The 22995-nt window shown below is 36.2% G+C and overlaps 1 protein-coding gene across 1 annotated transcript; it reads right to left on the bottom strand.

Moving 5' to 3' along the window:
* Positions 1 to 3295: 3295 nt before the first annotated feature.
* LOC142341270 (intraflagellar transport protein 140 homolog) lies at positions 3296 to 20157 on the bottom strand. Its single transcript, XM_075392188.1, has 8 exons — positions 19866 to 20157; positions 19289 to 19469; positions 11572 to 11720; positions 11198 to 11326; positions 10802 to 10897; positions 10377 to 10509; positions 3772 to 3996; positions 3296 to 3547 (listed from the first exon to the last, which is right to left on the bottom strand). Exons 1-8 carry the CDS (start codon positions 19988 to 19990, stop codon positions 3296 to 3298), a joined length of 1290 nt encoding a protein of 429 aa, XP_075248303.1. The 5' UTR covers positions 19991 to 20157.
* Between the last annotated feature and the right edge of the window lie 2838 nt (positions 20158 to 22995).

Genomic DNA, 22995 nt, shown 5'->3' with positions numbered 1-22995 from the left:
ACAAGCTGCCGTTTAAGTCGACACTGAATAAATAAATAGTGGACAATTTTGCATCTTCAATTTCATTTCGGCAACTGAGCCTTACTTAAGTATTCTTTATTCTGTCAATATCTGTGATGAATAAGTACATGTCATTCGAAGGGCTATTTTTGTGTAACAAAGGTTTTGGTCTTCTTTATTAGGTCTTCCATCATTAAACAATTTTTGGGAACCGCAGTTTTTCAGTCGTTGGCCGTTTTGCCACAGGCAATATTTCGGTCATAGGCAGCTTTTCGGTCAATGACCAATTTTTACATCCGCGGCTATTCAATCATTGACCTTTACGGCAGAGATAACTTTTCGATCATTGACTTTTTGGCAATGGCAATTTTTTTTACGTTTTTCACAATACATGCAAAAGGCTTTGCACATTTGAGATGCCTTAAAAGCTGTGAAGATAAACATGGTGATATAGCTTTTCGAATTACGCTCAAAATTCCAGTCGCTTTTGCCAAAAAGCATGTTTAATGGCTGTTCAAACATGCTGAGATAGGCAGTTAAAAATGGTGCCCAGAAAAGACAGACAGAAAGGAGACAGAGAAAAGCAAGAGAGAAAAGAAGAGAAGACAGAAAAAAAAGACAAGAGAAAAAATAGAAAAACGACAGAGAGAAAAGACAATAAAAAGACCAACGGAAGATAGAAAAGAAATCGAGAAACGAAAAAAGAAAAGAAAGGGAAAAGCGAAAAAAAGAAGAGAGAAAGCCGAAAGGGGAAGTCAAGAAAGAAACGGAGTAAAAGAAGACAGAAAACAAAAAAGAAGCCAAAACAGAAAAAAAGAAACAAAAGAGATGGGAGAGAAATGAGAGAGAATTGAAAGAGAACAAAAGAACAGAAAGGCAGAAGAAAAAACAAAAAGTGAGAAAAGAAAGAAATGACAAGGAAAAGAAACAAAAGAAAAGAAACGCAGAAAAGTGCAGAACAAATTAAGAGGATAGACAGAAACGAGAGACAGAAAAGAAAGGTAGCTTTGACCTTTTTGCACCGGCGCATTTTCGGTCATTGTCAGCTTTCGGTCAATGACCTATTGTTGTATCCTGTGCTTTTCAGTCATTGAAGGATATGGTATAGGTAGCTTTTCGGTCATTGACTCTAAGGCAATGGCAAGTTTCCGGTCATTGACCTTTTTCAAAATGCATTCAAAGAGCTAAGCGGCCTTAAAACATGTCAAAATTAGAAGCTCAGACACGGTAGTATAGGCATTTTAGTTAAGCTTAAAATAAAGAAGATATAGATATAAATAGAAGATAGACAGTGACAGGAAGAAAGACATGGAGCAAGAAAATGTAAAAAAAGGAACAAATTGGAGAGAGAAATAGGTGCAACGTTTAGGAAAATAATCCCGATTATTTACGCGCCTCACCTGTTCCTTGGATTAACTAATTGCACTTTCGCTCCTCAGCCCTTAGACCCAGGTTCAAACCAATCACTTTACTATCTAGCTAATTTAAGAACATTATATGGAGAATTTTGCAGCTTCATATAGAGATAGGCGCTTAAACAAGCTGCCGTTTAAGTCGACACTGAATGAATAAATAGTGGACAATTTTGCATCTTCAATTTCATTTCGGCAACTGAGCCTTACTTAAGTATTCTTTATTCTGTCAATATCTGTGATGAATAAGTACATGCCATTCGAAGGGCTATTTTTGTGTAACAAAGGTTTCGGTCTTCTTTATTAGGTTTTCCATCATTAAACAATTTTTGGGAACCGCAGTTTTTCAGTCGTTGGCCGTTTTGCCACAGGCAATTTTTCGGTCATAGGCAGCTTTTCGGTCAATGACCTATTTTTACATCCGCGGCTATTCAGTCATTGACCTTTACGGCAGAGATAACTTTTCGATCATTGACTTTTTGGCGATGGCAATTTTTTTTACGTTTTTCACAATACATGCAAAAGGCTTTGCACATTTGAGATGCCTTAAAACCTATGAAGATAAACATGGTGATATAGCTATTCGAATTACGTTCAAAATATAGATAGATAGATAGTTACAGGAGGAAAGGCATGGAGCACGAAAAAGTGTAAAAATGAGGAAATTGGAGAAAGTAGAAACGGATGCGACGTTAATGAACAAAAATCCCGAAAAATACGCGGCTTATCTGAATGTTAGCTCAACTCATTGACCTTCTGGCTCTTAACTCAAGGACGCTGGTTGGAATCCGACTGTTTCCAGTCGCTTTTGCCGAAGAGCATGTTTAGGGGCTAAAACATGCAGAGATGGGCGCTTAAACATGGTGCCTTTTATGTCGACACCGAAATAATATTCAGAAGATTATTCTAGCAGTCAAACAACATAGCCGGCAGATTGCCGGAATAGCTGCGAAAGAATAGACCTGCGTGCCATATAAGAGAGATAGAAACAGATAGAGATCTAAATTGAAAAAATCGACGCCGCTCAAAAAACCAAGTAAAAAAAATTCAGCAATAAATTAAAAAAGCTTGTTAAAATTCATTCCGCAGAAACCTCTTATCAGTGACCTTTACTGCACATATGAGTTCCTTTGACCTTAAACAAATTCAAATTAAACTTAAGTTTTAAAGTGCAAAAGTCAATTTTATTGAGTGAGGTAAGTCACGTATGATCAAAATCTAATCACGCAAATAACCTAAAAACTTTTGCTCAAGCGAGTGAGAAATGACGTCACGCTCGCAAATGCCGTTAGTGAGAGGAAGAAGTCATTCAGAAAATTTTGAACGAAAAAAGAGCGTCAGACGACGAAACAAAAAAACATAGCAGGACAAATCCTGACGTACAATTCAACGAATTTTCATTAACTAAACAGAAAACTAGACCTAGAACGGACTATGAATGGATTGGGAAAACCATTTTGAAAAAAATCCGATCCAAAAAATCGAAAAAACAGTAAAAATCAAAGTGAAATTGCCGCATGTGAACAAAAAACCACTAGCGAGAAAGCGAATTTTTGTTCAAACACCGTTTCTCACTCTACTTTAAATTTAGAGCGAAAACATTTCACGCCGCAAAACCACTCGCTTTTTCGCTCCACTTCCTGTTTCGGCGTGACCAAAATCACTATTCCAATTTGACTTCAAAAATCATGAAAATGTGTGAACAGATCTTAAAAAAAAAAGACAGCGCCCCAATACAATTCAAATTCTTTGAATTGTAAAAAACCAAGAACACCGCAATATAGCTTCGCTCAGCTTACAGCTTCGCAGCTATAAAAAAATTACCTAAGCGACACAATTAGAATAATTGCTTGAACTTCATTCGATAGAAATTTATTAGAAGTTTAGACGACAGCGCCTACCTTCATTCCTTGCCCGGCCATCGAGTACAACTGCAACGCTTTGTCTCTACAATCCTGCGTCTCCTGGGCTTCAAGGAACTTGGCTGCATCTAACTTATCGGTCATTGAACCCAGTGAGGCCACGTTTTTCAACTGGTCAAAGTCCCCTGCATCCTTGCAGAGCCTGCACGCATTAGTGTACGCTTCAGCTCTCATGAAGTATGTTATTGCTTGCTGGAAAGTTTTGGGGTTTTGCTGAAAAGGATCTCCCGTCAAAATACTTAAATGGAAATTTGTCCAAACGATATTAGGTTTATTCTCGAAGTAGAAAAAACAAAGAGTCAGGAGGAAAACTATCTAATTCAGTAAATTACAGATTTTATATCTTATCAAATCTTGTTTATTAGCTCTGGCATCTATCGCTCAATCCAATCAAATTACTAATATTGGTTCCTCAAACAACTCAAACTGCAACTCACATCTGAGCTGTATTGTGACTCGAACTGCTGAGCCAAATAGTAACAAGCGGCTTTGGTTGCACTGGCAAGTGAAACAGCACTACCCTGACTGCTAGTACTAGTTGGTCCCGAAGAGGATCCTAGGAATCCAGATGAGCTGCGACTGGTGGCTAAATGATCTCCGTACGGACCCATTGGGTCGTCATCATCCTCCAAGCTACCTTCACGATTGCACAATTGCATTGCCTAAATGTTAACTCCATCTTCCTTTGAATAACACCCATAACACCAATTGCCAATTGGGATTGAAAAATTAAAAAAAATAAAAACAACCGACTAACGTCGGGCGAATTGCTTTCAAACGACCGGCGAGCGGTTGGCTTCGACAGTAGCTAGCCACGGGGGGGGGGGGGGGGTGGTCACCGGGGGCTGATGTGAAGGGGGGACCACTGGGTTGGGGGGGAGGCAACAGCGCGGTGGGGAAAGGAGGCAGTAGTGGGGGTGGGGCTCAACATGGGGGGGGGGGGGGGGGTGGTGGGTGTCAACCTCTAAGAACCGCCCTTCACACCATAAGTATAAGTATCCAAAACAGTTTGCGCTGAAACAGAGCTGAAAGGCTCTAAGAGCACTTAATGCCAGCTGGGCGCTACCTGTTTATCCCGTTTTTGAGGACGAAAAGTCAAAAGCGTCAGACGAAAAATCGGTCAAGAGAAAAATCGCATAAAAAAAAAGACCGACAGGACTAATATAATTGCCATTTCGTTTGAGAGCAATTAAAAAAAAGGGCCTCTCCAACACTCCTCGAGTCGTAAAAAAAGACTTCTCCAATACTCCTCTTCGAGTCGTAAAAAAGACAGCGCCCCAATACAATTCAATTTCTTTGAATTGTAAAAAACCAAGAGCACCGCAATATAGCTACGCTCAGCTTACAGCTTCGCAGCTATTAAAAACGTCGATTGTTTTATTAAAAAAAATGTTTTTGAAGTGGTTTCTATTTGGATTGGATTTTGTAATCATACACACCCCTCCCTTAATGAGAGAATACAGGGGTCAGTATCAACAACAACTATCATTATACCTGGTAACTCGGACTATTTAGAACAAAATTCAATGATGCACACCCTGATTCAAAACTGGACAAAATTCGAAATACTGCACCACCAGAAATTGGCTTTATGGGTTTATCCCGTTTAATTTTGAATTCCTTTTTTTCGATGCTGACTCTGCTCACTTTAGATTGCTTTGCTAAGCAACTGCTGTAAATGACCAGGAAAAAACTTTGAAGCCCAGATAGAAAAAAGCGATTTAAAAAAACTTAACAAAGTAATTACTCGTGAACAAAAAACCATTAATGAGAAAAGGGATTTTTGTCCAAACTAGAGAGATTTTATTGCGCTTTTTAAAATCAAGAGATACAAAATGCACCACAAAACAACTAACAGATAGCTCGATAAATACATTCAAAAGAACCTATAGTACATCAAACATAGCCGGCAGATTGCTAGAATAGCTGCGAAAGAATAGACCTGCGTTCCGTATAATAGATATAGAAAGAGAAAGATCTAAATTGAAAAAAATGACGCTTCTCAAAAAGCTAGGTAAAAAACATTCAGCGATAAATTTAAAAAAATTTGTTAAAATTCATCCCGCAGAAGCCTCTTATAAGGGACCTTTACTGTACATATGAGTTCCTTTGACCTCAAACAAATTCAAATTAAACTTTAGTTTTAAAGTGCAGAAGTCATTTTATTGAGTGAGGTAAATCACGAATGATCAAAATCTAATCACGCAAAAAACTTTCGCTGAAGAGAGTGATAAATGACGTCACGCGCGCAAACGCCGTTAGTGAGTGGAAGAAATCATTCAGAAAATTTGACTTCTTCAGCATTGCTGTGTGAACAAATGTAAAACGAAGAGCGTCAGACGACGAAACAAAAAAACATAGCAGGACAAGTCCTGACGTACAATTGAAAGAATTTTCATTGACTAAACAAAAAACTAGACCTAGAACGGACTATGAATGGATTGGGAAAACCATTTTGAAAAAAATCCGATCCAAAAAAAATCGAAAAACAGTAAAAATCAAAGTGAAATTGCCGCATGTGAACAAAAAACCACTAGCGAGAAAGCGAATTTTTGTTCAGACAACGTTTTCTCACTCTACTTTGAAATCAGAGCAAAAAAATTTACGCCGCAAACCACTCGCTTTTTCGCTCCATTTCCTGTTTCGGCGTGACCAAAATCACTACTCCAATTTGACTTCACAAATCATGAAAGTGTGAACAGATCTTAAAAAAAAACATAGCCGGAAGAATACCGGAATTGACTCGAAGTGGAAATCCACTTAAATGCCGTTCAGCTACTCATCAGACAAAACCTGCCTCCGCTAATTTAGGATTATCTAGAAAAAAAACGATAAAACGAAAAATTAAAAAAAAATCAAATCTATTAAATATGATAAAAAATCTGATCAAAAATGGTCATCAATCGAGACCCCGAAATAACTATCTCTGTCAAAATTAATTCATCAACACAACTAGTATCTACTAAAACCCCTCATGAGAAGTTTTGAAAATACTTGATGTCAAATCATGAAAAAAAAAGCTCTTACAACTTTGACTAAAAAACTGGAAAAAGTTAAATTGTTTAATATTACAAAAGCCTATATATCCAAAGAAAAAGTCTTTTCAGCCAAAAGGGTATCCAGATGATCGCAAAACAATAGGCAAGTCATAATAGGATAAGATATTTATCTAAAGAACGGAAAAAACAAAAAATTGCAAAAAAACTAAGAAAAATAGTTCCAATTTTCCCTATTTTTCGTCATATTTCTCAACGAAAAAATGCTTCATATCCACAAAAATGCAACTAGTTGTTAACTAAAATTTGCTCAATAGGGGTCTTCTCAATACCCATTTGAGGCAGTAAAACAAAACAAAAGTCAAAAAATCGCAAAAATTAGCCCAAAAATCAGTAAAATACCTGAAAAACCTCCGAAATAGCATAAAATTCATATAAATTTCCAGAAAACTTCAAACCACTACCAACACCAGTCTAAAATAAAAAGAAAATCACAACCAAAACACCAAACCTAAAATGCCTTTGAAATGCCGCACGCGAACAAAAAATGTCACTCCCTTACAGAATTTTTTCACTCCTCAAATTCCCGCTCTCTAGAAAACAGCGATATGAACAAAAAACCACTCTCTTTTTGCTCCACTCTTCATTTTGTTCAGCAACAAAATCGGTCCAAATTTTTTCACGTGTTTGATTACCCGCTTCAAAATTCACTCCATTAAAATTGATTAAAACATAGCCGGAAAAATTCCGGAAACGACTCGGAGAAAATTGCCCATACCTATGGCTAAACAATTAGAACAACAATTGTGAACCCTGAACCTCCACAACTGCCATAGAGCATTTGTTTTTTTTAATAACACAAGGAAACACAAAGCAGAGTAAAGTTCCTTTGCAATTAAAGCAATGAAATGCTCGCAAAACAATGGGCAAGTCACCATAGGCTAAGAAACTTGTCTTTAAAAAATTTGAGAAAATTTAAACTAGTCTTTGAAATTTAAAAAAAGATGAAAAACTGCAAAAAATGGTTTCTCAAAATTTCTGTCAATTTTCCTAAGAAAAAAATGATTTATACCACGAATATTTTAGTGAATTGGTATCTGAATAGTCCCACAAGCTTCTATTCAAATCCCACTTAAAGCATTCACACAAAAACAATATAAAAAATCATTAAATTTCGTCTAAAAGTCAGCAAAACTGATCAAAAACCTACAAATTAGCATTAAACTCAGAATTAACTACTTTCAATTCCTATCAAAACAAGCCAAAACTAATACAACATCATAATCAAACCTCATAACCATAAAAAGTTGCAAAAAAACTGCTTTAAAAATCCGCACGTGAACAAAAAATTTTTGCTCGCTTAGAAAATCTCTTCAGACATCAATTTCTCGCTCTCTCAAAAACAGCGGTATGAACAAAATCCACTCTCTTTTCGCTCCGCTTTTCACTTTTGTTCAGCACCAAAATCACTCCAAATTTTTTCACGCGTTTCATTTCCCGCTTCAAACATCACTCCAATAAAATTGATTAAAACATAACCGACTAACGTCGGGCGAATTGCTCTCAAACGACCGGCGAGCGGTTGGCTTCGTCAACAGCTAGCCACGGTTCAGTGACCTCAGGGCACTACATCTTTATACCGTTTCTGAAAACGAAAGTCAAATGGGTCAGACAAAAAATCGGCCAAGCAAAAAATTGCATAAAAGACAAGCAGGATTAAAAAATTTGCGAAAAATTGCTTTTGAGAGCGATTAACAATGGTTTCCTAAAAAGTGCCTGTTAGATCAGTTATGATAAAAACATTTAAATTATAACTCATTGATAATGAGGATCAGTGATGATGTTGACAGTACGCAAGACATTAATATCTTAAGAACAAATTCAATGTGTCAAGATACTATCCGGTATCCTTTTTTCAAGCAAGAAAAAGTTCCACAGGCTCAAAGATCCATACACTTCGAACATACAAATTTTCCAAAAATCTGAAAAGTTTAAAGTTTATCCAAAAATTACTAAAACTGGAGTCATAAAAAAATGTTGATCACCATCCCATTAACTCTAAAAACTATGCAACAGCTTATTATCAGACCTTGGAGGAGGTTCGAGGGCCTCTGTTGCCGGAAAAAATAAAACATAATTGCAAATAATTTAAATTGCTTAAATTCGTGATACAAAAATCTTCAAGAACATCCCATTACATCTCTAAGCTATGCAGTAATATATTATCAAACCCTAGAGGAAGTTCCGAGGCCCTTGAGGCTAGAGAATACTAAGAAAGGACAAAAAATTTTAAATAACTTGAAAAAAAATTGCAATTTCAAAAAAAATTGCTTTGTGATATTAAAAAGATGACAATTAATCCATGACCAGTAAAAACTTTCCAGAAACTTATTATCAAACCCTAATGGAGGTTTTCTGACCTTTGAGGTTCAAAAAATCTGAATAATGAGTATAAATGTCAAAAATTGGATAAAAAATGGCTAAAAATATGAAAAATATGCTAAATTTCGTAAGGTTAAAATCTTAAGACATTCCATTTAATTTAAAAGTTATTCAAACCTATTCTCAAACCCTAGAGGAGGTTCCTTGGCTCTTGACGCTGAAAAATCTAAAATACTGCAAAAAATTTTGAAAAAACTTGAAAAAAAAAGTTTCATAAAAAAATTGCTAATATTTGGGACATTAAAAAGTTGAAAACTATTCCAAGATCATTAAAAATTTGTCGGTAACCTATTATCCTCCCCCTTAGAAATTTATTTTTCTGGCCCCTGGGTCTGGAAAGACCTGAATAAGGATAAAAACGTCAAGAATTTGAAAAAATTGAACGTTTTGTCAAAAAATTGCTAAAATTTGTGATGTTAAAAAGTTGAAACCATTCCATTACCACTAGAAACAACGCAGTAACCTATTATAAAACCCTAGAGGAAGTTCTTTGACACCTAGGGCTGATAAAACTCAAAACATGTCAAAAACTTTCAAAAAGCTTGAAAAAATTGCAAAAAAGTATAAATTTGCGTTTTTAGCAAGCGGTTGTTCGTCAGTATCTAGCCAAGGGGGGGGGGGGGGCAATAGGGGGGTCATCAGTGGGGTTGTCCTGAGAAAAATGGGTCAAGCGAAAAATCGCATAACATAGCCGGCAGATCGCCGGAATAGCTGCGAAAGAAAAGACCTGAGTGCCATATAATAGAGATAGAAACAGATAAAGATCTAAATTGAAAATTCGACGCCGCTCAAAAAAACTAGTTGAAAAACATTCAGCGATAAATTAATAAAGCTTGTTAAAATTCATTCCGCAGAAGCCTCTTATTAGGGACCTATACTGTACATATGAGTTCCTTTGACCTTAAACAAATTCAAATTAAACTTAAGTTTTAAAGTGCAAAAGTCATTTTATTGAGTGAGGTAAGTCACGTATGATCAAAATCTAATCACGCAAATAACCTAAAAACTTTTGCTAAAGCGAGTGAGAAATGACGTCACGCGCGCAAATGCCGTTAGTGAGAGGAAGAAGTCATTCAGAAAAGTTGACTTTTTCAGCTTTGCTGTGTGAACAAATGTAAAACGAAAAAAGAGCGTCAGACGACGAAACAAAAAAAACCAAGAGCACCGCAATATAGCTTCGCTCAGCTTACAGCTTCGCAGCTATAAAAAAAGACCGACAGGACTAATATAATTGCTACAAACTTCGTTTGAGAGCAATTAAAAAAAGGACTTCTCCAACACTCCTCTTCGAGTCGTAAAAAAAGGACTAGGACTTCTCCAATACTCCTCTTCGAGTCGTAAAAAAGACAGCGCCCCAATACAATTAAATTTGTTTGAATTGTAAAAAACCAAGAGCACCGCAATATAGCTACGCTCAGCTTACAGCTTCGCAGCTATAAAAAAAACTCCCATGACTTCGGAACAAAGATAGGTGCCAGAGAAGCAAGGCAATTCTTGTCTTGAAACAAGAGAACACGTCAGTTGCACGACATTGTATTAAAAAGTTTAATTCGTAGGGTAATGTTATAACACAGTTTCAGGAAAATAATTGATATTGCATTTACCTCATCATACTTCTCCAAGTAGCAGAGCACCCTGACCATTGACAGGATATCATTGGCCTTTTCATAGTACTCAAGGGCCAACTCAATACTACCTGTAGACTCACAAAACTGTGCCCACCACTTGTACAGTGCTCTAAACACATTAGACAAAGAAAGTATTCAGTTTGCACGAATCGGTAGAATAAAATAATACTTATAAATTAACAGTATAGCAAACCATTCATGACAGCTGTCTTTGCAATCAAAGTAACACTTTCTTCTACTGAAAATCCAGGTAGAAACAATGTCTGTGTAAACGCCGCACCACAATTTGTAAATATATGCAAAAAACAGCCTATTTACGATTGGTTAACACTACTACTTATGGTATATCAGGCACCATTCAGCACAGACTACGAATCATAATGCAGCATTTTAAAACTTACGGTTCGTTTTTGTGGTTGACGTAGCTGAGTAAATTGGAGTAGTTATCTGACAACATTCTCGGCACGTCAAAGTGGTGTGTACTTGCCTTTTCGTATCTGGAAATCAGAATAGTTCATAACTTTTAAAAAAGTCCATATCAACAAATCAGAAAATTCTCAGACAGTACAGCCAGCACTGTTGAAATATATAGTGACAACTAAGGAAACAACAAACAGGCAAATAATGTCAAAGATTAATATATATTCCTCATATAATAATAACATCAGTATATGAGGAAATTAATAGACAAAACATTTTCCAAGCATTTGGTTCATTAATACAGCGGGGAAACTCTAATATCGAGTGAAACTTTGAGTCAGAAGTATAGAGTAGAACCATTTCACAGATAAACTCACAATTGGATGGCTTTTTCTACAGCTGGCGTACCAAATGATTCTTTCCCATTGTCATCAGTTGATTGAGCGGAGTCTTCACTTAAGTTCAACTGATCAGCTGTGCCGGAAGCAGATTGAGACTCCAGGTACCTGAAATAACTAAGTAATTTCAATTAGTAGGACAAAGAATTTCTAAATTTGGCTAAATAAGATTTCCACCTTTGTATTTAATCACTTTAATTTGAAATTCTTAAGCTTTTCCGACGCAATTTTTGGCATTAACACATTTACATTGTTAGTTACCAATTAACATAATCGAAACCGTAAAAGTGAGTAAAATATTTATATTTGAAAGTGAATATTAAAGTTCAGTACCCATTTTGACTGTTTGTTACCTAGCATAGTTGTACTGTGTAGTGGTCAGGTGTATTCTGTCGTGTTTCTCAGCCACTGAGATGGCTCTTCCCCATTCGCACTGTGATTGATGGATCTCGTTCAACAGATCATGCCTTCCACAAGACTTCAACAGCTTCTCTGCTTCATCCTAGATAGAACCTCACTTTAAATTTGGTTATAAAAAATTGGGACAAACATCACATTGCTTGAAGGTACTGACAGCTCTTGGTAGATTGAAAAACAACTTTCCGCTACTCTTAATGAACAACAAACGAACTTTTGATCAATCAAAAGCCGAAAAGTAGTTCCCAAATAGATTAACCACAGGCAAAAAATAATGGCAATCACTTTGTTGACTGAAACAATCATTGAGGAACAACTGCTTAGAAAAGGTACCGGGAACCATTTTAACTTGTTTGTTAACAATTCCTCTCCTTAATCAACCAGCAATTAAACTTTCGACAGATTGCTGTAACTATCTCACAGTAATAATTTTCTCGAATGCAAGCCTGGAGAGGTATATGAAGGAGTGAAGCCACCTCTAACCAGCTGAAAGCAAAATGGATACTATGGATCAACCTTAGCCAGATACATCATCATTGAAATTTGAAAAAATATATTGTTATGAGACAATGGACAAAAAAGTTCGAAGCAAAAAGTATACTAAAGCACTTAGTGGTCAAATAGCCACTGTTGACCACCCTGACGCCAATTGAGATTGGAGGAGATACAGAAAACGAGATACAAATTTTCCAAGTGTCAAAAAGTTTTCGATTAAGTCCTCAATGATTAAGTCCTCAACACATTAACCTTCAAATGCTTTCTTTCTGATCAAAAGAAACCGTGAATTTGTCCTATACTTTTGAGCAAATCTTTGAAACTGTACATCCAAAAACTTTTTAAATTCTTCAACCTGAATCCTCGAAAATGTCAGTTGATATATCAGAACACCCCTTACATTCGCCCTTCCTCTGTACCACTCTTCCTTGAAGATTGCCAATCCTTGAGAAAAAGTTTTGTACAAACTATATTTAGATTTATATCAAAAAATTGAAAGCAAAGAACGCTTTATAGAAAAAGTTATATCAATTTATCAAAAAAAGAATTATTAGAGGGAAACCTACGACCAGGAGGTTTTCCATCATGGGCTGACGACGCACCGGAGTCAACCCTGAACAGGTTACGGTTTCAAAAGCAAAGTTCTCTTTTGCTGAGAAGGTAAGAGTTCGACACGATTGAACACAAAAATGAGCAAGTCAATATTGTTTTTGGTAGTAGCATTATCGTCAAATTAGAAAGCGGAGCACCTATTCCTTGTGACTGTTGTATTCACGCATATAGAAGATCAACACCAAAGGAAGAACTAAAAGTTCTGGAAAAAAACGAAAAAAAAACTAACACAAGATCGCTGACGAGATCGTCCAAGAGATTGAATCATTATTTTATAGATGTATGGATAAGTTTGAACCCGACAATTTTGTTCACTGCGAAGTGATAACGCTCAAATACAAACTCTGAAATGTTTCAAAAATCTGATTGACGAGTTCAATGGTTTATTGTCAATCAAGTACAACGATCATACTTATGGTAAATTTGTTATCACTCGATTAAACGCTCAAATTACCAAGGGTGAAAAAAGCGTTGCGCTACAACCAGAAAAAAGCAATACAATGTTTATCTGAACTATGAGCTACAACAACCTCTGAAAGCATCCAATAGAGCAGTTGAATCTGTCATCTAATTCTCATTACCAATCGTATGAACAGCCTATTACAAGCAAGCCCTCTGTTTATCAAATTTGTAAGTTTGTAATTACTATCAACCTCGGTCTACTAACTTTTATAGCCCTTATTGCTAGGCCAAATATTTGTTGAAGGTGTTTAAGTGCCAGGCCTCTTCCCACGGCTACATTGATAAGACCAGCAAAATAATTATTAATAAACACAGGAAAAAAACAATTCCCGATAAAAACTTTATATCTAACGCTTTTCCTAGTATCCAGTCTCCAACTACCAGCAATAATTGCCTCATTTTTACTTTTAAAAAGTTGAGATATCAAACTCAATTCTGGGCCGCCCTTCAATTATAAAGACGTGTTTGAAATCTTAAAAAAAGAATAAGACAACTTCAAAACATTCCACTTAAACTCCCATAGCATAACTAAAAATATATTTCAAAATTAAGGCTGTAACTAATAATATAAAAACTTAATGATATTGAGACTCATTGTATATATTGAATAACAAAGTTCACTGAGTGACATGGATTCTGATCTTTCAGTAAATCCTTATAAAATTCATTACATTGTTTCAGAAAAGATCAAGAAACAGGCAAAGGGGGAGGATTACTGCCTTTAATTCCAAGGAAAAAAGCAAAAGATAAACCAGTTAACTCAGGTTTTGAGAACCTGTGTGTAGAAAGAAAAAAAGGATGATCAGAAAGCATTGGCTAACATTGCGTACTGTCCCCCCCCCCCCCCCAAAAAAAAAACCTGATGAATTTCTGCACTAATTGGCTCTAAACATCGGTAAAGCAACTACTGAAAACAAGCCAAAATTTCTAATGGGTGACCATAACTTGAATTATTTCTGAAAAACAAAAATTGAAAACAATTTTAAGCCCATACGATATAAATCCAATAAATGTTGAGAACCCCACAATAACCATATCCCACTCTCGACTCATCGATCAATAGTGATCATCTGGCTCAATTAATTTTTTTCAATATTTTTTGAATTTCGGACAACGATGGAAAACTCAAACTGGCGTGAACTTTACTCACATGAAGATGCAAAAAAGCTTTTGGAATTTGAAAACTCTTAAAAGCTATACAAATGCATGCTTCAAACAAAAAAATCTTCCAGTAACGCGGAATTCTTTTTCTCCACGAGAAAAAGTAAACGTGACAAGCTGTTAACTGAATGTGAATTCATTAATTTTGGGTAAAACTAAAACACTGCATGTTCGAATTTTTATAATGACTTCTGCACCTTTCAAAAACAGCGTATTAAAATTGCGTTTAAAATTGAATTTAATAAATGATATTACAAATTGCAGTAAAACACCCACATATATTGAAAGTTTAAAAAACTCATTCGGTGAAATTTTATCAGAGAGCAAAAAAATCAGCAAATCTCTTGATTTTTAAAATTCAGCAAACTAGTCGAAGTTTTCAACAACCTCACTTAGAGAAGAGTATCGATCAAGATGTAAAAAATAATGACTATTCCGTTTCAAAACAAAACATTAATCTTTATTAGTCAGAATGCTTGATCCATCTAAACCTTTAGGACCTACATTGCCAGCATGGTTCCAGCATTGCCAGTGATGCTTCGGCAGTATTAGCTAGACCACTCACAGAATTATTCAATTCCTACCTTAAGGAATAAAAATTTCCCTCATGCAAAATTAGCCAATGTGATTCCCTTGTACAAAGAAAGTTAAGACAGATAATCCAATCAATTATACACCTATTTCTATTACACCTGCTTTCTCAAAAAAATTTGAGAAACTATGCAAAGCGCAGGTGGAAAACTATTTGCATGTTGACAAACAGACAATTTGGTTTCAGAAAATATTCTAGAACAGACTCATTAGTTTATTTCTGAGCCCGTTAGAGAGTAATTGGAATGAAAACAAGTTTACTACATGTGTCGTTCTTGATCGCTCAAAAGCCTTCGACTCAATAAATCATACAACACTACTAAAAAAATGAAATTTTTGGATTCAATGATTCATCAGAAATATTTATCAAGATTCTTAAGCTGTAAGAGGCAGAGTAATTGTGAATGATGAAACTTCAGACTGGTTTCAAATATATCATAGGGTCCCCCAAGGTACAGTTCTGGGACCGCTTCTATTCGATCTTTATGTGAATGATTTAGAACTAAAAAAAAGTGTGAAATCATCCAATATGCTGACGATACTTCATTTTACATCACATTGCGACTCTGATATTTGTAAAAAGTCACCTGAACACTCAAGAGAGGTTATACTGGACTACTTTACGTCACTGGCACTTAAACTAAATACAGATAAAACTGAATTTACCGTGCTTGGCAAAAGGAATCAACCACAATGACTACAATTTCCAGAAAAAATCGAAGAACAACCTCAAGTGAAATATCTCGGTGTACTTATAGATAATGAACTCAGCTATCAAACAGAGGTTAAGAAACTACTCTCGAAAACGGCCCAAAGTATTAAAAGCTTATAGAACTTGGGATTACATAGCAACAAAAGCCACTTCTGGTTATGATTAATTCTTTAGTGATTAGCCATTCACAATATCCAGTCGTACTATTGAGCACAATTGATATCAAATTAATCGTTGATATCAAAAATTTAAGCTGAGCAGTAAAAGCTTTTTATCATAGTTCAAAAATACTGCCGGTTCAACCCGGCTCGACTTCAGGTTAACCAGCTACCTCTTTCTCTTAATTATTAATCGAAAACCAGTACTCAATAGTTCAAATGGACTCTCAAAACATACTTTTGACTGCTACAAACATCAAACAACTGGAAAGTTAGTACATCAAACACTACGATGAAGCGTAATCCGAAGAGGTATTGAAGTTTTGCACAAGTTACCTGTAAATCTTTTCTGCCCATGTAATTACGCAACATTTTAAAGAAATTTTCAAAGTTTGTTGCAAACTATAAATATCGTAGTTTTGGTGAAGTTTCAAGGCGTAACTTCAAATTTTCTTGACCTCTTTGAAGCAATAATCAATAAAAATGTGCACTTATTCCCATTTGCACTTAATGTAAGTGTACTTTCTCTCTATCCTTAATGATCGGAAACGTGCATTATCACTTTTGAAATATATAATTTGTAATATTGGAACAATTACTCATCTAACATAAAACCTGTAAAAAACACTGCCTGGAAGTCTAAACTAGTCTGTAAATACTCAGGTAATTAAGTGTTTCTTTTTTAAAAATCAGATAACAGTCTTGAATAAAACACCGTTGCAGGACAATAGCTTTAATACTTAATGCCATAACAAAAACTTAATACTTAATACTGCGCTTTTGAGCCTGCCAGTATTCACTATACATCGCGTTTTTGTTTGTTGACCATTTATTCGGGGCGTAGGATTCGCGAAAACTCGATTAGGCCACAAGAATTTTTGTTGCAAAAAAGCGCATATTCTGAACTGAAGTTCTCGGGAACTAAGTCGCTTATGAATTAAAACGCTTTAAGGCGGTACTAAAAAATCCGCTTGATATTATAATATAATTAAGCGAAGATAACAATTGACTTCTAGAAAAATAGACTTAAAAAATGAAAAATCGACCAGAATTATCAAATTTTTAATATTTTCACGGAGTAGTTTAACCCCAACTCCCCCCCCCCCCCCTCCATTTTTTGTGAGTTTTTTAACCAGTTGTTCTAAATGATTTACATTAAAGATATTACTGAGTAGTTTAAATAATCGATATTCTTTCCCTGTACTTTCTAAAAACAAAAATCACTGCCCTGGAAGACCCCGAGTAGACTAAAGCAGATGCAAAACAGTGATGCATTTTAAGTACTTTCAATAACTCATTTGCATGTAAAGACGACTATTAGGGACACTTGACAACTTTATGGCATCGAGTGGATTTTGAATTACCTCCTTTAATTGTTTTAATTGCTATTCGCCTAATTTTGACAAAATTTTAGCTCAAGATAGTTGCCTAACGGCAACAAAAAATTTGTTCGCCTAATCGAATTTTGGCCTAATATCCCATCCTCAGACCATTCAGTTGGAACTAAGAGTGGAGGAAAGTTGAGTAAAATGCGAAAAGTGAATTGTGTACAACGTGAAACATGAGCAAGGTGCAAAGCGAATTAACTGCAATCCGAAATCTATACGTCAAAAACTTCTGGACTAAATAATTTGTCGAAAAGAAAAGAAAACAAAAATAACGGACAAAACACAAAATGAACGAGAAAAATGAATGAAAAATTTGCTCAAGCAGTTCTGGGTTGAAAGGTCATTTCATCGACAACGCAACAAAACATTAGATAGCAAATACCTTGATGACTTGAACAGTTTCAAGCAAGTACAACCAAACTAACATAGCCGGCAGATTGCCGGAATAGCTGCGAAAGAATAGACCTGCGTGCCATATAATAGAGATAGAAACAGATACAGATCTAAATTGAAAAAAAATCGACGCCGCTCAAAAAACTAGGTAAAAAAAAATTAGCGATAAATTAATAAAGCTTGTTAAAATTCAATGCGCAGAAGCCTCTTATTAAGGACCTTTACTGCACATATGAGTTCCTTTGACCTTAAACAAATTCAAAGTAAACTTAAGTTTTAAAGTGCAAAAGTCATTTTATTGAGTGAGGTAAGTCACTTTTGCTGAAGAGAGTGAGAAATGACGTCACGCGCGCAAATGCCGTTAGTGAGAGGAAGAAGTCATTCAGAAAATTTGACTTTTTCAGCTTTGCTGTGTGAACAAATGTAAAACGAAAAAAGAGCGTCAGACGACGAAACAAAAAACATAGCAGGACAAGTCCTGACGTACAATTCAAAGAATTTTCATCGACTAAACGGAAAACTAGACCTTGAACGGACTATGAATGGATTGGGAAAACCATTTAGAAAAAAATCCGATCCAAAAAATCGAAAAAAAACAGTAAAAATCAAAGTGAAATTGCCGCATGTGAACAAAAAACCACTAGCGAGAAAGCGAATTTTTGTTCAAACACCGTTTTCTCGCTCTACTTTAAATTTAGAGCAAAAAAATTTCACGCCGCAAAACCACTCGCTTTTTCGCTCCACTTCCTGTTTCGGCGTGACCAAAATCACTACTCCAATTTGACTTCAAAAATCATGAAACTGTGTGAACAGATCTTAAAAAAAAAGACAGCGCCCCAATACAATTCAAATTCTTTGAATTGTAAAAAACCAAGAGCACCGCAATATAGCTACGCTCAGCTTACAGCTTCGCAGCTATTAAAAAAATCGGAGAGATTAAGAACCACTCTAATCAAAACATCAAAACCTGCCTCTTTAACCTTAACTTCTGATTTCTGCAACTAACGAGAGCCAGCCTCTTACATCAAGCATCGCAGATTGTATTAACAAAAGTTGCTTCCCACAATTTAGATGGTAATTGAAACAAAACAAGAAACCAAAATGGATAAATGGCTTCTATGGTCTTCTTAGTGGGAGGATAGATTACATGGAACAAATATCAGTTTTAATTAGACCTGGTCAAAAATAAAACAGAAGTAATTTTGTAAATTAAGGGCATCTGTATCTAAGACTAATGAGTTTATTCTTCGGTGATTTTTTTCCTTTTTCAACTTCGCGCGGGCTTAGGGATGCTAGCATTAGGCTGGTGCGAGCGGAGTGAAGATGGTGGGGTACATGGGTGTGATTGAGGGGGTCAACCTCTAAGATTAAGAACAGCCATTGACGCCATGGAATTTTCTACTCGAAACAATTTGAGTGATTTCTATAATAAGAGACTAGTAAGGCGTACAGCTTACAACGTACGGACGAATTGCTCTCTTTTGTTGTTGCCGCTACCATAAGCTTAGCCAAAGGTTAAGCTGACTGGGTGAGTAGGGCGCAGAGAGAAGAGGGCAAAAGGAAGAAGGTTGTGCATAAGTGGAGAGGTGGTTCACTCAACTAAACTTCCCTTTACATCTACACAGCGGAAATTGGAGGGGATAGGAGAGGGTTCGTTTCAAAGCAATTAAAAACAACAAACCCTCATTCCAAGTGCAATAGCGAGCATAGCAGTCTGAGCGGGCACTTCCATGTCCGCCTGCTCAGCTTTGCGCAGGGCATGGGTGGCTCTGAGATTGCGCATATTGCCCAGACACATCTTAGCCACTGACAAGTTCTGGTTCTTCACACACATCCGACACATGTTCTCCCACACCGACTCACTACAACACAAGTTAACTACTCAATATTGTGCGTTCAAAAAGGATAGTACGATACGGACAGTTTTTTTCTGTTTAAGAAGGATGCTTCAAGATTTTCACAATTTTGCTTTAATTTGGATAAAAATGATCTCTCAATTACTTATTGGTAGGCAACTTTCAAGCATTTTGGTTACTATACAATAATACTAGATTCACTTTTCGCGTTTCCAGTGCTTTGGCATGGAGAATAAATGCATGAATATATCATTGAAAACGGAATCTACTTTAAACAGCACATTGTAATCTACCCATAACAAAAGGGGGCGTTGAGAAGCTTATTTGCATTCCATTATTTGTTCAACAGACCAGTTTAAACCACAACAATATTTCAGCATATCGACTATATTCAAATCGTACTTTTTGATCAGTTTGATGGCCCTAAATGCCTCGTCCATGTTGCCATAAGCAATGTGGAAACTGAAATCAATCATGGCCTTCTTGGTAGTCGAGTCACAGTCACTGAACCCAGCGAAGTCACGCATCGGCAGACGTACCACAGGGGAGGTGTTGGCTTTGTTGCTATTCTTCTGAAACAAGTACAGCCTTAGCTCAAAAGAAATTTTTTCATCCACGTCAATACACTTTCTCGTGGATTAAATTCGTATCTCAAGACAGAAAAGCGATGATTCGAAAGCAGTTAGTTATGAAAGCAATAAAAGTCTTAAAAGCAGGTGATATACATTATCTTTATCAGCAGCACGCCTGAATATAGAACGATAAATATTTGAAGTTTCGATGTTGACTGGAACAACCAGCACATGGCCGATAACTGAACCCTTATGAATACTCTGTGGACCATTGTACCTCGCAGATAACTGAAATTAAGCCACAGAACATTATACTAAAAAAGCACGAATTGCTATCAAACAACTCACGGGTGCTCGATTCTTCTATTAGTCTTTTAAAGCGCGGGAGGTCTCGCTTAAAAGAAGGGATTGAACATAGTTTGGCGCTCTCTCCATTGACTTTTAGTACTAAAACGCCGCCAATAAGTTATAAAGCCTCTTTAAATTCTGAATAAGAGCAAGTAAAACCCCAAAATTCAAGCTTTCAAAAAAAACTTGAAGAGTTCAGACGGAACAACACTTGGACGAAGAATATGTCGAACGAAAAGTGGCAGAAGAAAGCCAACAAGCCAACAGAATTGGAATTTTTGTTCTTAGAACAATTAAAAACAAGTCATTTTGATTGAATTAGGATGTTTAGCTTATTTCGCTTAATATACACAAAAGAGATCCAATTCTTGTGAAAATTTACAAAAAATGCCCTTCAAAGAAACAGAGCAAATTAGTCGTTTTCTTGGTTACAGTTTCAAACCAGTATTCAAGGCTCTTAGAGGCGGTATCTCGATCTTCAGTAATTCGTGCAAGATCAAAGATCTCCTCATTCTTGTCAACTACTATGGTGAAAGCACTTTATAATGGACAATCAGACGTTCGTTATAATGGACAATCAGCAACCTACTAGATGTAACTCTAGAACAAACTTAAGTCACACCTTAAAACTGGCAGAAAACAAATGAAACTACAGCAAAACTAAAGATACTAAAACATAGCCGGCAAATTGCCAGAAAAGAGCTGCCGTTGAACCGCCTGAAGCATATTGGGCTTATAACAGAAAGACAAAAAACAATAAAACAGAATAAGAGAATTTTTCTGGGTGCCAAAATTTGTTTATTTGGTACGGAAATTCTGCATATTCGGTTAGCTTCTAAATATAGAATTAACTCAGCTTCTAAACTGAACGCTATTAAGCATAAAACTAACACCAGTTAGCAATCGCTTTGATGAACTTTGACAACCTAATGAACTATGACTGAATGACCTCGCTTTCTATGTTTCTCGTTTTTCTTTTGAATTTGCTCTTTTAACTTTGACCGTATTCACTATATTGCGTAATTCAATACGTGAAAGAATTTAAAATCCATTCGATTAAAACAGCGAGTGAGGTAAGTTGGAAGTCAAACGTGAAAATCGTGACTTACGTAAAACAAAAAACGTGATCGAAAAGCGAATTGAAAAACAAGAGAGTGCCTAAGAAATAGCTGTTGATAGGCTGACGGTGGCTATTAATCATACAACAAATAAAAGCGGGGAAGGAAGCAAAACAGCGAAGCGATAACTTAAAAAACGGAAAAAATGAAACCAGATGACATGCTGAAATGGACGGGAGTAAAAAAAACTCGCAAAAGGGAGAGCGAAACCTCTTGGAAAAAACATTGCAGAAAACCGACCCAAAACTAACTCGTGAGTGAACGAAGTCACACGGCCAGTGATCGGTGGACTTTAACACCAGCGGAGAACTAAAAAACATTCAAGTTGTCTAAAGAGAAGCTTCAACTAGTTCCGCGCACCTCGAGAGCCCGGCGGTACGAAGCGGTTTGCTACAACGCTTACACTTTCTTTATCGGGAACGCGTAATTATGGACAGGAGGTTATTTTAATGAGCTGAAAAATAGTAAGTCTTCAGCACCAACGTAGGCTTTTGATGTAGCGCTCTATTCTTTTCAACTAAACTAGGATCTCTGTATATGTCTAGAGACAATGTCTTTCACTACATGAATGGTAAATAGAGTACTGCGCTCTAGCTGTGGAGAGATAGCTGCTGTTCCTTCTCTGGGACAATAAACTATAGCTTCTATACGCTCCTGATATTTTTCGGCGTTGAAATGAGCTGTGCTGGTGTGAATCTTTGTTGCGATGACAGGACGAATCCTTCACTATTTGAACCATAACAAAGTGACTCACTTTAGACTGTGGAGTTTGGTCTTTCACAGCACTAGGGTTGGAGCTGAAACCCAATAACCCGTACGCGTTATGTTTCGTAAAGACTTAATGTTACTTGAGGCACATTTTTAATAGGAGTTTGCAGCTACAATAAAATGATGATTTTCACGACTTAATTGAGCTTGACAAACTCCGAAATAAGATGAGTGTTTTGTCTGGTTGTTAAAGCTTTCCCTATTATCATCCGAATTTGGAAAAATCAGTGTTAGCTGTTTTTTTTGTAAAATTCAAAAAAACTTGAAATTGAATATCTTTTCCCAATTCGACGCTTTTTATGCAAACTTTAGGTGCGCAACCTATAAAGTGCTTTCTATGAATCATTACCTTATACATCGAATTTGGTCAACTTTCAACAATTTTTTCGCGAGATGAAATTGAGACCAACGTGACGTTAACAAAAAATAAACATAACCGGCAGATTGCCGGAAAATAGCCGCCGTTGATTCCCATAGCTCTATTGGGATTGAAAGAAAAGAAAATATCAACAAAAATTGATTTTTGTGTAAAAAATTTTTAAGTGCGATTTATTTTGATGTCATTTCGTAATTGAACATATTCCTGTCACTCAGTGAGAGGCTACAGGGTCTAGTATCAATACCAATAAGCATTATAGATAGTAACTAAAACTTATGAGAACAAAGTTCAAGTTCCGGGCATCTAAAAATGGTCTTTATGGGTTTATCCCGTTTCTATTTCTGACT

Source organism: Convolutriloba macropyga, chromosome 6, assembly GCF_964194025.1.
Source record: "Convolutriloba macropyga chromosome 6, txConMacr16.3, whole genome shotgun sequence".
Taxonomy (NCBI): domain Eukaryota; kingdom Metazoa; phylum Xenacoelomorpha; order Acoela; family Convolutidae; genus Convolutriloba; species Convolutriloba macropyga.
The sequence above is the reverse complement of the archived record's forward strand: the minus strand, read 5'-3'. Positions and strand labels throughout refer to the sequence as shown.